The 16,165-nt window shown below is 38.2% G+C and overlaps 1 protein-coding gene across 2 annotated transcripts; it reads right to left on the bottom strand.

Annotated features, from left to right (window-relative positions):
- Positions 1-583: 583 nt before the first annotated feature.
- On the bottom strand, positions 584-12,194 carry LOC124997301 (interferon-induced very large GTPase 1-like). Of its 2 annotated transcripts, XM_047570909.1 has the most exons (10): positions 12,078-12,194; positions 11,009-11,095; positions 10,880-10,911; positions 10,460-10,556; positions 9,743-10,330; positions 9,317-9,348; positions 9,071-9,176; positions 6,879-6,910; positions 6,667-6,772; positions 584-6,275 (listed from the first exon to the last, which is right to left on the bottom strand). In XM_047570909.1, the coding sequence occupies exons 2-10, from the start codon at positions 11,082-11,084 to the stop codon at positions 1,453-1,455; spliced, it is 5,892 nt and encodes a 1,963-aa protein (XP_047426865.1). In that variant the 5' UTR covers positions 11,085-11,095; positions 12,078-12,194; the 3' UTR covers positions 584-1,452. The 2 variants fall into 2 exon arrangements, with proteins under 2 accessions (XP_047426865.1, XP_047426866.1); XM_047570910.1 differs by lacking the exons at positions 9,317-9,348; positions 10,460-10,556; positions 10,880-10,911; positions 11,009-11,095; positions 12,078-12,194 and having other exon boundaries at positions 9,743-9,952.
- Positions 12,195-16,165: the final 3,971 nt, after the last annotated feature.

Here is a 16,165-nt window from a genome sequence, read left to right as displayed (position 1 = left end):
TCTCTAGAACCCTCTAGAATCCTCTAGAACATTAATAAAGTATTATTCTATTTCATTTGTGTTTTTACTGCCTAAGTGTGTTTTATCCATTTATTGGCTGACTTTGTATCAAAAACAGGAAGTACTGATAAGGAATCCAGCTCTTTCAGAATCCATAGTGCCTCCTGATCATTTCTAATGTATTGCATTTATTTGTGCAGCCCAATAGTAGTTCAGCGTGATTTTAAATGGTTGATCTAGTGTAAACTGTTCATTTCTTCATCTCTCAACTTCGGTGCTCGTCTGTGGGTGTTGGATGTTCATGTTAGGTGAATCTGCTGTCTTTATCCTTTATAACAGAACAAGAGCATTACTGTTTGAGTTTGAGTTTCTTTTGTCTTTCTGAAGGCCCCAGTCGGCCAATGGATTAAAACCTAGAACCTTCTGGCTGTGAGGCATCAGTGTTGACCAGTTGATACCACGTGAGGGAAGTGCGTATGTTTTTGAGCAGATTCGACCAAAACAAAGCTTTCCCTGGGATGATGTTTTAATATGAATCCTGAAGTGACTGTGATTTCTTCAGCAATACAAAGAAACATTGTCAGTAGTTACAAAGTGTTCATTTTATTGTAACATATTATTACCAGTTATACCATACACAGTCAAAATGATTTGTGGTAATGACATTAATGTACACATTTCATTACAAAAAGGAAAGTTATATATAAAAAAAAACTAAAATGTCGATAGGACAGTTAAACTTCACTGGTAGTATGAGGTGTCACTGAAAATCAGTAAATGACATAAAGACACAATTAGCCTTCAAATTAGGCAAGATTATGATATAAAAAGAGAAAAACTAAAATGTTAATAGAACACAGTTCAGATATTACTGGTACTATAAAATATCTCTTGAATGTGTAAAGCTGTAAATGACATAAAGACAGAAAAAAAAAGAAGTCAAAAGTTTAAAGTTTCTAAATCTTCTTTAACCGTGAGACTTTGTCAAGAACACAAACAAACCTGGTGTTTTAAAATATTTTAAATAGTTATAGTTAATATACAACAAAAGGTGAAAATTACATAATTTATGTTGTCACTTGATTATGTTAGAAATATTTTTCACTGCTTGCATTTAGAACAGAGCTCACACAAAGCAAACATATTTATATATAAAAAAGAAAATGTGTAAAACAAAATTAATAAAACAGGTTACAACTACTTCTGAAAATGTCTTGTCGCAGTACACCAAGATATTTCGAATTCAAATGCAGAAAATGCAAAAAAACAAAACAGAATTTTAATTAGATTTAATTTAGCAAACAGGTTTCTGTAGACTAATCTAATCACCTACAGTATATGATGATTTGTTGACACTCCACATTCAGTATTTATATAATTTAAGAAGATTTTAAAAATCATAGGAAAATAATTGTTAGGACTTTCAGTAGAGTTGTAATTGTGTAGTTTCACTCACAGTTTGAACATTTCATCCAGACTTTTAATTGCTTCTTCTTTTGTGTGTGTTTTCCACTCACTGGGAATTTTCCCTTTTCCCTTGAATTTATAACCATAGTGGTCTTCCAGGTCTTTTTGAAATCGACACACAAACCATGTCCAATATTTCAGCTTTGACTCATCGGGGGTGATTCTCCAGTTAGCAAACCTTGGTCCAGCTTTTCTGTACTGTTTATGAGGAATGCTGTATTCTGAAGTGTGGTCAGGGTAAAAAGAATTATCACTTGCAACATTTGTTGTGCAGAAATCAACACTCATTATGTCTGTGTGTCTGTAGTGCCGACCTTTGATTGCACCAGACCGGTGAAAAGGGACACTGTGGTCATCAGGACTGTGGTTTTCCAGGGTGTTGGTGCAAACAGCTGCACAGAATGGACACTTCACCCAGCAGCACTTACACAGCTGATCAATGAGGATTTGATCAGGTCTCAGCCTGAATTCTTTCATCTTATCTAGGGAGAGGTGGTTCATCTCCTCAATGATGTTAACCAGACCTTTCTCTATCTCTTCTTTAAGAAAGTCAAAGTTGTTTATGTCACTGAAGTTTTGACAACAAATGGTATCAAGTGGCAGCTCATCCTTGAGGAAAGAGGAAAATTCCTTCACCCACATTTCTGTGTCTCCTCCCTGGGTTTTGACTTTTGTTGTTGCTTTAAATAAAGCTTGTCTCACAAGCTGACTGATGTCATCAACATTTTTCTTCAGTATATTCTGAGCTTTTCCTTTGTGTTTCTTGAAGATGTATTTCTTGACTTCTGCTTTTATAAAAGCCTCTACTTGCCTCCTTGGATGTCGGATGTAGTTGATGAAATCATCAAAATCGTTTTTCTGTGCAAGTGATTTCAGCACATGTTTCTCCAAGTCCAACCTGTTCCCACTGAATGCTGGGATACTGCACCTCATGTCTTTTGCGAGATCAATGGCGGTCTTGTTACAAACAGCCTCAACAGTGGAAACCTTCAGTTTGTCACAGATCATTTCTCCAAACACGACGGCAGATGAGTTTCCTTTGCAGAAGCTTCTGAAAACATTGTAATAATGTGTTTTCTTGTTGTTCAAGTAAGTGAGGGCGTCATTGTTCTTTTTGAATGTCTGGTGAGAATCTAAAAGCCAACTCCCCAACCCTTCAACAACATACAACAAGATGTCAACTATAAACTCCTTCTTGAATGAATAGTTCCTCTCTGATTCAAATACTGTCAGTTTTTCTTGAACATTTTTGGCCACTTCTTGTAGGTAAGTTGGGCTATAGCCTTTTGTTGCTATGGGTTTTTTTCTAAATGCATCGACAGATTCCTGTTTGACATCATTAATGAAGGATCTGATACATAGCGGCTCTTCATATTTTAATGCATTTTGTTGTTTTGTTGAATCAAATCCAACCTTGTTTTTAATATAGTTAAATCCTACCTTAAACATATTTACAACCGTATTATTGCTTGTGTGTGTCCTGGGTTCATGCTCATTTTCTTCAGATTGTCGGCTTTTGTTACAAAGATCTTGGTTTTTCATAATCTTGGTTAAATAAAAAGGGTAATTCTCAACTTCTGATACATTTTTGTACCTTCTACTACTGTTGGATTCATCTATGAGAGACCATTCAATCCCCAGTTCTTGAAGGATGAACATTTTATCTTCTTCCAAGTTTATGTCCTTGATGGGTTTTATATCTTCAGTTAATTCATTGACCCAGTCAGTCCAAACGGAGTTGAACTGCTTTTGAAGCTCCTCTTCATCCTTTGCCTTGTCTTTTAACTGATGAGCGAGCTCTTTGCTCTTTTGTAGCAGTTTGTTCTCAAACTCTGGCTTCTTATCATCAAGCTTTTTACAAGCTTTCTTTTGCTGGATAACTTCATCCAGTTTCCTTTTCACTTCTTTCAACTGTTCCTCATGAAACTCCTTCATTTTGATTTCAAATCGGCCTCGCCACTGAACCAACATGTCTTTGTCTCTGTTGTCCTCAAAGTGTGAACTCATGTCTTTCTTGATTTTTTCATATGTTTTGCTCATTTCTTTCAGAAGGTAAGTATGGTCAACCTTGTCAAGTTTTCCATTTTCAATCCTGGTGTAAAGTTGGTTTTCAATGGTCAGCATGCTGCTCCTAAGGTCCCAGGTCCAGTTCCCATATTGGACCTCAAGCTTTCTGTATGCTGCAATTTCAAGCGTGTTTTTGAAGCTGAAAACAAACTGTTCGTTCATCAGGGCATTCCACAGGTCTTGAATTTTGCTTTTAAAATGTGAGAGAGTGATTCCAGCAGACTGTGAAGCCTTAGTGAGGATCATCCTCTTCAGTTCTTGGACACTCTCACTGTAACCAGGATTTGGGGGAGCCATCGGTGGACTTCCTTCCCATAGCTGGGCAAAGTATTTCACATCTTGTTGCACATCAAATGCAATGACGTCACTGAAGCACTCAGCATCATATACCTCCTCTTTGGCAGCTTGCTGAACCATCTGGTCCAGTTTTTCTTGCAGGCGTCTCTTTCCATCCATGTTTTTCTCTGCAGCTCCAATGTCTGTAACATTCTGGTGAACAAACACACAACTTGGAGAAAGCTTAACTTTCTTCATCCTCATGAAAGCCTGGACAACAATCTGCAGGACATCTTGCATCTCAGCTGGATTCTCACCAAAGATATTGATCAGTGTCATGTTTCCCAGGCCAACAACAAATGTGGCCAGTGCATTGTCGTGGTGAAGAGTGGCGTCACCTGCCAATTCAAGAGCACGTAGTCCTTCAGTGTCCACTACGAGAACATAGTCAAACCTGAAGTCTTTCTTAATTTCATCTGACACTTTGACCAGTTGCATGAAAGCACCCTTGGTGCACCTACCGGCACTAACTGCAAACTGCAATCCAAACATGGCATTCAGCATTGTTGATTTTCCACTGCTTTGTACGCCCAGAACCGACAACACAAAAACTCTCTGGTCGCCCAGTTTCTTGATGACTTCTTCTAAAACACTAGAGATCCACATCAAAGGCACATGACCTGCATCTCCATCCATCAGCTCCATAGGGCGTCCTGATATCATCAGATCTGCAGCCAGTTTAGGGTATTTGGACCAGTTGGTCTGCCCACTGTTTGGTGGTTTCTTCAGAGCTTGATGAGCTTCATAGATCTGTCCCATTTCTCTAAAGATATGCTCCAAACCAAAAGTTGCTGACTGCAGTTTTTTTGATATTTTTTCAAGCTCTTCTTGTTTACCTACTAACAGGGGAGATTTCTGGTGTTTCTTCTTCAGATCCAAGACCTCAGACCATTTTTCATCATAGCTTTGGAGAATTGAAGACAGATCATCTGTGGAGAGGGCATCTATTAAGATCTGAGTCCATTTCAGGAAGTACTCTATCTCCTGGGACGACAAAGAAATGAGGCTTTCAGTGAATGACTTCATCAGTTCACTACAGGAAACAGAGCATTGATCTTCTCTGATTTTCATCAGCTGCTGATTTTTCTGACTTTTTTCCTCCTCCACGTTTCCTTTCAGATGATACAGTTCTTTTTTAATTCTCGCCCACTGGTGCCACAGTTGGCCTTGACAGGGGAGAAATGTATCTTTGATCTTTGAAACGTTCATCCTTTGAATCAAATTAAATATTTCCATTGCTGCCTTTTCCCCTTTTCGACACACTGGGTCGTCTTCATCCACTCTGATTCCAGAGACATTGGCCATAGATTTGAGCTGGAAGGAGGTTTGTAGTCCAGACAAAATCTTTCCAATAATTCCTTTCAGGCTTTCAGAAACATCTGACTGGCTTCTGTCTTTCAGACCCATTTTGTACTTTCCTGGTTTCATCTGAACTGCATCACAATCATTGTCAGCAATAAGAATAATGAGAGGCTTCTGAGACTTGTAAAGATCTGAGATGACCGTTGCTTGACTTTTGTGGCTTTTTTCCAGAGTTGGTACAAGAACTACATTGACTGAAGAAGTTTCAGTCAGTATTTTAGTTTGTGTTTCAATCATCAGAGCATCACCATGAAGATTACAGAAGGCAATGCAGTCAGTGAAGGAATCATTGGGTTTTCCAGCAGGGCAGTACCAGGCAATCTCTGCCACACCGTCCATCAGATGACGAGATTTGGTGCTGCCTGGACAGTTTCTGTGGAAGAAGGTGTTGTGACGGTCGTTGATCAAAGAGTTCATGAGCTGTGATTTCGACTCAGATAATGAACCCAGGCGGAAAAATGAAACCATGTGTGTCTCAGCGTTGCAGATAGGCATACTCTTCATGGTGACAAGTTTTGAATTATCTTTGACTTGAGTTGTCTTCCATGTTTTGATTATTTGTCTAAATGTCCACAGAGGACATTCAATTGCTGCAGTGTCCGGGTTAGGAACAAGGAAAGGCAAGGCGTACTGACACTGTGATAACTTTGTAATCATGTTCTGCTTAAGGAAGCTGTCTGAGCAGTGAAATACTGCCATTTGAACATCCATTGGATGCATGTTGGTTTGTTTTGATAGATCAGCATCTACAGTGGTGCTATAAAGAGCATCTAAGTCATTGTCATCTGATTCAGATACTAGAACAGACTGTGAATGTCTCGCGTCAAGGCTGTCTTGTCTTACAGGAATGTATCTGGCTTTGTAGTCCAGCATCATTAACTTCTGAAGAAATATATTAGCTAGATCTTTCTCAGATATATCCGGGCTCTGTTTGACAGATGGACCGATTTCAAGAAGTTCTTCAGGTGACAGCTTTTGTTGATATTGAAGGTCAAGTCTTCTGAACAGTGTTTCCATTTCATATTTCATCCTGTTGTTCTTCTCTGCAGAACAACAATAATTTACCAGATTATCACAGGGAACAATATAGAAAACATGTAAAGTAACAGCCATCAGAGTGGACATATCTACTCATTCAGGTTTTTATTGTTATTTTTCTTTATTTTACTGCTTTACGGCTATAAGTAGCTTTTGCTCCAACACTTGGTTTGTGTTGATGTTGAAGTACAAGTAAGAGCTACCTTCAAGTGCTATGCTGAAAGGCTTTGTTTGTTCACACTTTTTAATAAAACACATTTAATAATTTCGGTATCTACATGAATATGTACACCTGTATCTTTGCCTAATATTGGTATTACACTTACAGTCTTCCTTAATTAGTTGTATATTTTGATTAGGCTGTAAGTTTGTGTAAAATCATTAATTAAATGTTACCTTTCTCCTCAGTTTCAGATGAAAACTTGATTTCAGACTCCTGCCTGATGTTGTCATCAGTCTTCTCTGAGTGTTCAGCTCCACCAGGTTCGTTCAATACATTACACTAAGAAAAACAAAATTTTAGGCTAGTTTTATTAACAGTATCTCAAACAAGAAAAAGATCATAGAACAATATGCACCATTTCAGTTTTTGGCTCTGAACACTTTACCTTGATTTCTGCTGAATGTTCCACCTCTTCAGCTGCAGGATAATATAACAAAAAAATAAATTGCATGAAGTCAGTGTTGGTTTATGTATTTATTTTGAGTTGATAAATTGGCAGTGAACCCTTCAGTCAGTACGTTTACATGCATATGAAAAAAAAACGAATTATTGCTTTAATAGGACTATAACAGGAGAACTTAAGTGCATGTTAACACATTACTCTGATTAAGTTCTCATTATCCGATTGAGACACCCAGATAATGCGATTGGAATCGATTTTCAGTCGTATAATGCGTATGCGCATGCTCCACAACCGCTGCACTGGCGTGTGACCCCGGAACAAAAAGGTCCAAGAAAGCCGGTCGCAGAAGAAGAAGAGAAACAGAGCCACTAGAACAGGCATGTCAAACATACGGCCCGCGGGCCGGACCCGGCCCGTTGGGTCATTTAATCCGTCCCGGCATAAATTTCTGAGTATGTCAAAAAAAGAAGCGAGTCTCTAGCTAATTTCTATTAAAAGTTGCGATTTTTTAAAATAAATACAAACCAAATGCTCCCTCCGGCCGCTAGAGGGCAGTAAATGTGTAAAAGCGCTCACGTCAAGCATGCGGCACTGACACGAGTGAGTCACAGGAAATAAACATTCGCAACGTGATGTGTCCAAGTAAAAATAAACCGGCAATCTTGCTTCACCATTCACCACTACTAAACAACTTATCGGTCAACACACCCTTCCCAAAATGGCACTGTCAAAAAAAAGAAGAGTGGACACGGAGTGCAGAGTTTTCCAGGAGAAATGGACCGAGAAGTATTTATTCACAGAAGTGAATGCAAAACCAGTGTGCTTGGTATGTAATCAGCAAGTTGCAGTGTTCAAAGAGTTTAATATTCGGCGCCACTCATCATAAAGACAAGTATGTCATATTAAAGACAATTAATATTGTGCAGTATAATCTCAGCTTCAGTAGGCCCAGCCTAGTAGTTTGATCTGATGTAGTCTAATCTTATTGCCCATGCACTGCTATAACTTTTTTATTTATTTTATTTTATTTTGTATTTCTTTTTTCATTTATTTCAAAGCAGTATGACAATTAAGGCGAAAATATTTTTTTTATAGCTCCCACTTGAGTTTGTTTAGTGTGGTGAGTTGGTTCAGGTGTAAAACTGCATTCACTCAACTGTTAAAATAAACCAGTTGTTAACACATTCACGGCCAAACATGAAAAATCATTTTTTTCCCATTGTTTTTGAATAAATGTGTTGTGCTTAGAATAGATCCCTTGTTATCCGTGATTATAATATGTAGGGTAGGCTACAAATGTAGGCTGAATGATGAAGCATAGCACTGAAAAACAAAGCTAAATATTTGGAGTTGACATTCTTTTGCTGATCCGGCCCACCTGAGAACAGAAAGTCTGGATCCGGCCCCAGAGCCAAACTGAGTTTGACATGCCTGCTCTAGAAGAACCATCTGAGGGATAGCACGGATCTTACCTGCACTAGAACTAGCGCAAACATTACTTACAAGATTAAAAAATGTACTATTATCCATGTGGTTGTTGTTTGCAATGCTGGTCTGCTGCATTAACGACTGTTGTTTATTATATCACGTATACGTGGTATTATCCAGCTGAAAAGACACATATCGCCACCTAGTGTGGAGGAGGAGAATAGTTATTAGATTTTCTTGCGCTGCATGTAAACTGGGATAAGGACTGTAGTGAGAAAGTCGAATTTTGAGCATAGCTCCATTAAGCTCTGCATGTAAACTCACTGAGTGTGTGTGCGTGTGTGTTTGTGTGTGTACTTGTACAGCTATCTTTCCGAGGACCAGTTTAAGTTTTACACCATCGGATTGAGGATATTTACCCAAAGTGACGACATTTTAGCCAGTCCTCACTTTTTTACGAGGCTGTTTGAGAGTTAAAACTCAGTTTTAGGGTCAAGGTTACAATTATGTGATATGGTTATTTTTCTGTGTTCACTGCTTTTTCTATTTTTTTTTATTTTTTTTGCTTTTTTTTTTTTTTTTTACAAGCAGATGGCCTTACATGTACTTGCTTGATGCTTTCAGATGTGTCTTTGCAACAACTCCAATGTTTTTTCATGTTTTTTCAGAAGTAATTCTTCACTAAATCATTAATTATTTGTATTTTTTGATTAGGTTTTAAGTTTGTGTGAAATCATCCATGGTACCTTTCTCCTCAGTTTCAGTTGGTGACTTGATCTCAGACTGTCCTCTTATGTTGTCATCAGTCTTCTCCAAATGTTCTGCTCCTCCCCATTCATTCAATACGTTGTTCTAAGAAAAGATCATTTCACATCACAGCATTACTTCCTCTGGCTAGAGCATTTGGTATAATTGTAGTAGTCATCATGTCAGGAAAAAACTGAATTAAACAACATTTAAAAACAATAATGCACCATATTTGATGAATTTACCTTGATTTGAACTATGTTCTCCATCTCTTCTACTGCAGTAAGAAAAGCAGACAGCAAGGTCATGGTTTTATATCTAACCCAATTAGCCGAGCATCCCCAGCAGACTCATAATTTAAGTTACAATTCACTTTTCATTAGTTTTTATTCTGTTTCAAGTTTTCAGTTTAGTTTTCCTGATTTAAAATGTTAGATTAAGTTTAGTTGTTATTGTTCTTAAGAAGTCCTCACTCGTCGCAGAAACGAATAGCATTTCTGTGTACACTGAAACTAGAAATATGTCTCTTCCAAGCTGGTATTAAATAGCTTCACAAGTACCAGTTTTAAGTTTTTGCAGATCTTTGAAAACATTCAACTGCAACATTTAGGAATAATCAACGGTTTTTCCCCCAAACAAGTTCCAAAGTTACATCCACGTTAAAATCTCACCTGTCCCAGCCGTTTCTTCTTTGCAGAGTTTCTGCTCCAGTTGTTCTTTCTGTTCTTTATTCCCATCACACATCAGTGTTGTGTAGCAGTGGTGATCGTTTTCAGAGACCATGACGTCTACTTTTTCCAACAGATCTATTATCTCTGTTGCATCTGTCATACTTCTTCTACATGTGTGGAATCTTTGTTCATTAAAACTGGAGAAATCTTTAAGGTCTTCCAGTGCACTTCCACATGTTTCATCCAACTTATATGAGTCATTATGAGTCACTATTGTCATTACATACGATAGAAAGTCTTTGCCAAAAGCTTTTTTTAACTTCTGCACTGCTGAGTGGTAATGGTTGACGTGCAGACCATTTGGCAGCAGTAGGACAAAGGCATGAATTCCCTGATTTAACGGGATTCTGTCAAGGTTTGGAAAACCAAGCCTGTTAATGACGGAGATGTGCCGACCACACAAATCATACAGTTTGGAGGAAAAATGCTCCACATTTGTTGGCTCGTCATGTTCAAGTAAAATGTTTTTTGGTCCAATCTCAATGGAATTAGTATCACCGATTAACACAAGTGTGAGCTCAGGCTCCACTGAAAACAAACAGAAGAACATCAGTAGATTAGACAATCAAGTTCATTACGATGGATCGAGGAAATTAAATCCTAAAATAAAATCTATAAAATCCATCTTATAATCAGAGTTCCTATTTAAAGTATTACTTTTGTCTTTGTTTTCAGTTGATGCAGACTTTGTTTCCTCTCCTGTCGTTGTGTCCTTCGTCTCTGAGTGCTGAGCTTCATCATTCATTGAACCAAGCTAAAAAAAAAAAAGATGATTTATTTTTATTATCAGAATCAGAATTACTTTATTCATCTCAAAAGGGAAATTACTTTTCGTTACAGCAGCTCCTACTCAAAGTGTAACACTGTTTAGAAAAAGGGCAAAGTAAGCAATAAGAATATGTGGAATAAGTCACCAATTAGAATAAGAATAAATACAAACAATGACAATTTAATTCACAGAAATACACTTGTTCTCTCACTGGTATGAAAAATGTATGTAAACATACCTGAGAATAAAAAAAAAAGTAAAATAAATACATTAGATAATAATGACTAACATAGCTGTGAAACATTTACCTTGTTGTTAGATGTACTTTCCTCCGACTGGACTGTGGGGGCAGTAGAAAAAAAAACACATGATCACCCTACTACATTTAGGGAACCATTCTTATGTCATGAAAAAATATTTTCACATTTTTAAATTACCTTTGTTGTCAGTCTCACATTTGGTTTCAGATTCTCCTCCCCCTCCTCCTTCTATGTTGTCATTGCTCACTTCCATCTGCTCTTCATCTTTAAATTATTCACAAAAATGCAAATAAGCGTCAAAATTGTAAATACACAAAAATCACAAGACATCTAATATTTTTCCTATAATAACAGATTTGAGATAGATTTTACAAACGAGTGCTGTCAAACAATTAAAAATTTTAATCAGATTAATCACAGGGTTTCTGTGGATTCATTTTGATTAATCACGATTAAATATCATTAATTCTTAATCTATATTAATCATGTTTCATTTTACATGAGCAAACACACTCAAGAAAGAAGGGGATATATCTGCGCTTAATGTGTTGATTAAACAGTTTCAACAAAACAACTTGAAACAACTGAACTGCTTTTTGTCTTTTTTTAAACCAGCATTTGTCCACATTAAAGTGTCCCTGTTGCTACTAAGACAAACTAACTTGTCGACCTTGTCCAACAAGAGAAAAGCTAAACCGCTTCTTATTTCCAATGTTGCTGCAACTCAGAACATTCTCTCCAGTGACAGCTTGTTTTTGTCTTGGTTTGTTTCTGTGAAGCTGGGCGATGCATTAGCTTAAGTGCTAGCAGAATTCCTGACTGACATATGCTTGGTGTTAATGTGCTATTTTAAGCTGGAAGTGCTTCAGTGGAAAGAAAACTCCTTCCTGTAGAGTGTGCATAATACCATCTTTATCAGTTGGTTCTGCATATTTGCACATGCGTGATGGTAACTCTATTTGGACAAGCTGTCTGAAATGAGATGGTCTGAATCATCTTAATCTGAAGACAGGACTATTCACAGCCATAAGGATAGGACTCTCAACACAGAGAGAGATTTACAGATTATCCCAAAAAGGAAGAAAGTTTAACAACTAAAAACTGCTTTAGTTGTTAAACCCAGGCGGAAAAAGCAAGCAGCACAAAGATACCAGAAGAGAGGTCAGACTGTCCATGTTGACAGATCTGCATCTGAATGCAAAAACAAAAGCTCACCTGTTATCGAGCAATCTGTTATTAAACTCACCGTTTGTTGCGTTTCCCCAGCTCTGCCTGCTCTGTGTAGACGTGGCCGCCTTATGAATTCCTCTCGCTCACCCTCCAGTATATATAAAGTTCATTGCCCCGCTTTCTCAGTCTTTCACAAACCCCTCCCATGCTTTGCATGAATCAGTAATGGGGAAATGGAAAGTGAAAGCAGGCAACTAACTCACATGGTGTGGGTTACGCTGCCAGATGGCCAAAAAATGAAACTTGCATGCTAGGTTTCTTTATCTGACAAACAAACCCAGGGATAAGTAGATTTTTCCACAAGCCGTGCCAAGTATAACATTAATACATTACTCAACAACCGCTTTTGGAAGTTTACCTTTGTACTCTGTTTTTGCAAATAGTTTTAAAATAGAGGTCTCAAGTTTGGAGATGAATCAACACTGCTTTCCAGCATCAGAACCTCATCCCTTCATGAAACATGGGGGCGCTAATGTCCTGGTTTGGGCCTGTTCTGCTGCATTTGGACCAAGACATCTGGTCATCATTGATGGACCAAAGAATTCTGAATTCTACAAGTGAACTCTAAAAGAAAATGTCAAGGTATATGTCCATGAGCTGAATGTCATGCCATGCCAGTCAAAGTCCTGATCTTAATCCAGTAGAGGACCTGTAGCATCAGTTCATGAGAGGAGACCCACCAACACGTCTGAACTGAAGCGGTTCTTTTCTGAGGTATGGTCTAAAAATATCCAAGCTGCAGTAGACGACCGATCAACGGTTACCGGAAATACTGAGTTTCTGTTATCATTTCACAAGGAGGTCATGGCCAGTACAGAAAACTAGTGTACACATACTTCTGCAACCCCCAGATGTGAACAAATGATTGATTTTCTTGAATAAATGATGCAGTTTCATTATTTGATGAAGTTATCTCTGTCCACTTGCAGCTGCTTTTATGTGTCACTGGCATCTTGGCAATCTGTCATTCAGCTTCATGAGGTAGTCTCCTCAAAGTTTCCTTAGGTGTGTCTTGTCAAGAGTGAATGTGCAGAACTTCTTATCTTAATGTGTTTGACACCCTACATTGTATTGTACATAGGTAGTGTTGGTGCACAGTTTGCTATAGTGAACAGCTTCACTCAACTGCTGTTTTAATCCATATTATGACAAGAATCATTCAACTAAGAGACAGGACCAGGACAGTCCATTACTTTAAGATATGAAGGTCAGTCAACCCAGAAAATTCCTAGAACTTTGAATGTGTCCTCTAGTGCGGAAACTGGGACTTTGTCAGGAGCATAAAGAAACATGAACTTTGATAAAAAAGACATTCTACAACTTTATTACAACTCAGCATTATACTATGCAAAATCAAAGTCAAAAATGTATTGTCAATGAATGAACAACTCAGCACAGGTTAATTCTTTTTAGAAAAATTGTCTCCGTGTAACTGTCGTCATTTGCATTAAAATTAAGGGTTCAAACTAAGCAAGACTATAATGAAATTCAACAACAAAATAATAATATTACAGGTTGTTAGATCCCACAGGTACAGGTAAGACAGCTTCTCCATTTATACGGGGTTACGGCCTCACGTCAGCAGAGTATTACCCCAACTGAACTCAATGATAGCACTACTCAAGCTGTAGGGGGGGTAACTCGCCTGGCTTCTAACCACCCTTAGTTCTGACGTCTGCCCTGCTTCCTCACATCCCCCGGAACTGCCAGTCAGGGAGGCTTCCTGCAGCTGGGTCCGAGGTTGAGTCCCGTCAGTTGTGGTGGCTTACCCCTAATGGATCTGGGCACTTGGTACGTGCCAGGATATGATTTAAAGGCTAGGCTGAAAGCCCTAGGGACATATATTAGTTTTAAGTGGAATAAACTAGTATGACCGATAAGATGTCGGAGTCACCTTGCCTATAGTTTTACTGTCGTGAGGCTATCTTTGTACCAGTTTAATAGGGGAAATAATTGTCAACAAAATCTTCTCACCTTTAGAGTCAAATTTTATTTGCAGGTTAAGCTTCTAGCAATTGCAACATCTCAGAAAATCAATCAAATCAAAATCAGACATTTGTTAAAATAATGTTCATAAATCAAATAATCAATTAAAATCAATCATGTGACTACTAATCAGTATAATCCTTATCAGAATCTAATCTAAAGATGTTAATCAAAAAAGAATTTACTTATGAGCCAGGCAGATGAAGTAGGGGTATAGTAAATGTCCAAAGCTGTCCAAAAATCCTTCTTAGGGAAGGAAAAGCGTCGAGTGAGCCGCACGGCCGATGTGACCACACCCAAACCCAGTCCTTTTACTACCGCGGAACAAGTTGGTAAAATAGGGAAGTCCCAATGAACGATGTTTCTGTCCTTTGGTAAATCCCGTAAAATCCTTCACAATTGTAATCCAATAAGGTCTTCTTGACTCCGTACAAAGTCTAAGAAGAAGAAGAAATCCAAATGGTGAAAGATAGTCCAATCTTGACTGCTAGGCAGGGGGAATCCAGACAGAACTTTTAAAGCCGAAATAGCACTGCAAGGGAGTTGGCTCAGTCCACGCGCAGCACAGTCCGTACCCGAGGTGAAATTCTCGTAAAATATTTCTGCATTTCATCCATACATCATCATAACTAACCATCACCCCATTACTTTTATCCAATAAGGGTGTTACATTCATGCCTTATTAATTAATACTTGGACATTAGATCATTTTCTGTACTTTTCCACTAACTGTGTGTTTGAACATGTCCTGACCTGACCTCAGGCCAACAGGTTTCAGTTCCCCTTTTTTCGCCCCACTGTCTAACATCAGTATCCTGTTTCTCTTATTCTGCTACTGATTTCACAAACATTGGTTACATTGCTTCACTCTGCGTATATCATTCAATCACTTAAAATCAGCATGTTTCTTCAAATTTGAACATTTCATCCGGACTCTAGTTGCTTCTTCTTTTGTGTGTGTTTTCCACTCGCTGTGAATTTCACCATCATCCTGGACGGGGTGTCATGTCATGTCATGTCATGTCATGTCATAATAGTCTTCCAGGTCTTTTTGAAATCAACACACAAACCATGTCCAGTATTTCAGCTTTGACCCATCAGGGGTGATTCTCCAGTTAGCAAACCTTGGTCCAGCATTTCTTTAATTTTTGTAAGGACTTTTGTTTTCAGTTTTATCAGGGTAAAATCTCACATCACTTGCAACATTTGTTGTGCAGAAATCAACACTCATTATGACTGTGTCTTTGTAGTAGACCGGTGAAAAGGGACACTGTGGTCACCAGGACTGGGGTTTTCCAGGGTGTTGGTGCAAACAGCTGCACAGAATGGACACTTTACCCAGCAGCACTTACACAACTATTCAGTCAAGATTTGATCAGTTATCATGTGTTTTTTAATGTTTTATGTATATATGAACTCTTCTGGTGTCAAAGTTCAGCATCATGCGAAAGAGAAACCACCGAAATCACTGACTCACATTTGAATATTTCCCATTAGTCTCATTAAATTATTCTCAGTAGGCTATTCTTTTCATGTCTTGTCTGTCTTTTATTTTCTGACAGTGTGACTTTGCATTAGAGCTTTTATCCAATCATACATCAACCATCATGTTATCCCAGAGTCAAAGAACTCTGCCTGGGCCTTCACATCTGATGATGTTTCAAATGATGTTTCAAGTTCCTAGGCCTTCTCTGTAGCCTACAGTAGTCCACGTCCTCTGATTAGAGGGTCAGAGCTGCTCCTTTGAAGCCAAGGTAGCGGTTCATGTTCATCAGTTGCAAGCTGCATAGGCAAATAGTCTCCGTTTAGAAATTTGCTGTTCTTTGAATCTACGATGGCGAGGGAGAAGATGCTGTTGATTTGCTGGATATTGTGAAGAAAGTCTGCCCGAGTAAACTTTCAGGACAGCGACTATGAGCGCTACCATTGGCCGTTGCCATTATGTATATTTTGCCATTTTATTGAGTTAACATAGCTCTACATTTTTACAAATTCTTCCTGGCCTATGCTTGATCCACATTTCATGACTGTACATTTTTTTTTGTTTTTATTTTAAGTTTTAAAATGTATAATCAACCTTTCAAAAATGACAAAAACAAACTAACAAAAAAAACAAGA

The sequence above is a fragment of the Mugil cephalus genome, chromosome 20 (genome assembly GCF_022458985.1).
Source record: "Mugil cephalus isolate CIBA_MC_2020 chromosome 20, CIBA_Mcephalus_1.1, whole genome shotgun sequence".
Taxonomy (NCBI): Eukaryota; Metazoa; Chordata; class Actinopteri; order Mugiliformes; family Mugilidae; genus Mugil; species Mugil cephalus.
Note: the sequence above shows the minus strand (reverse complement) of the source record. Positions and strands in the feature narration are given on the sequence as shown.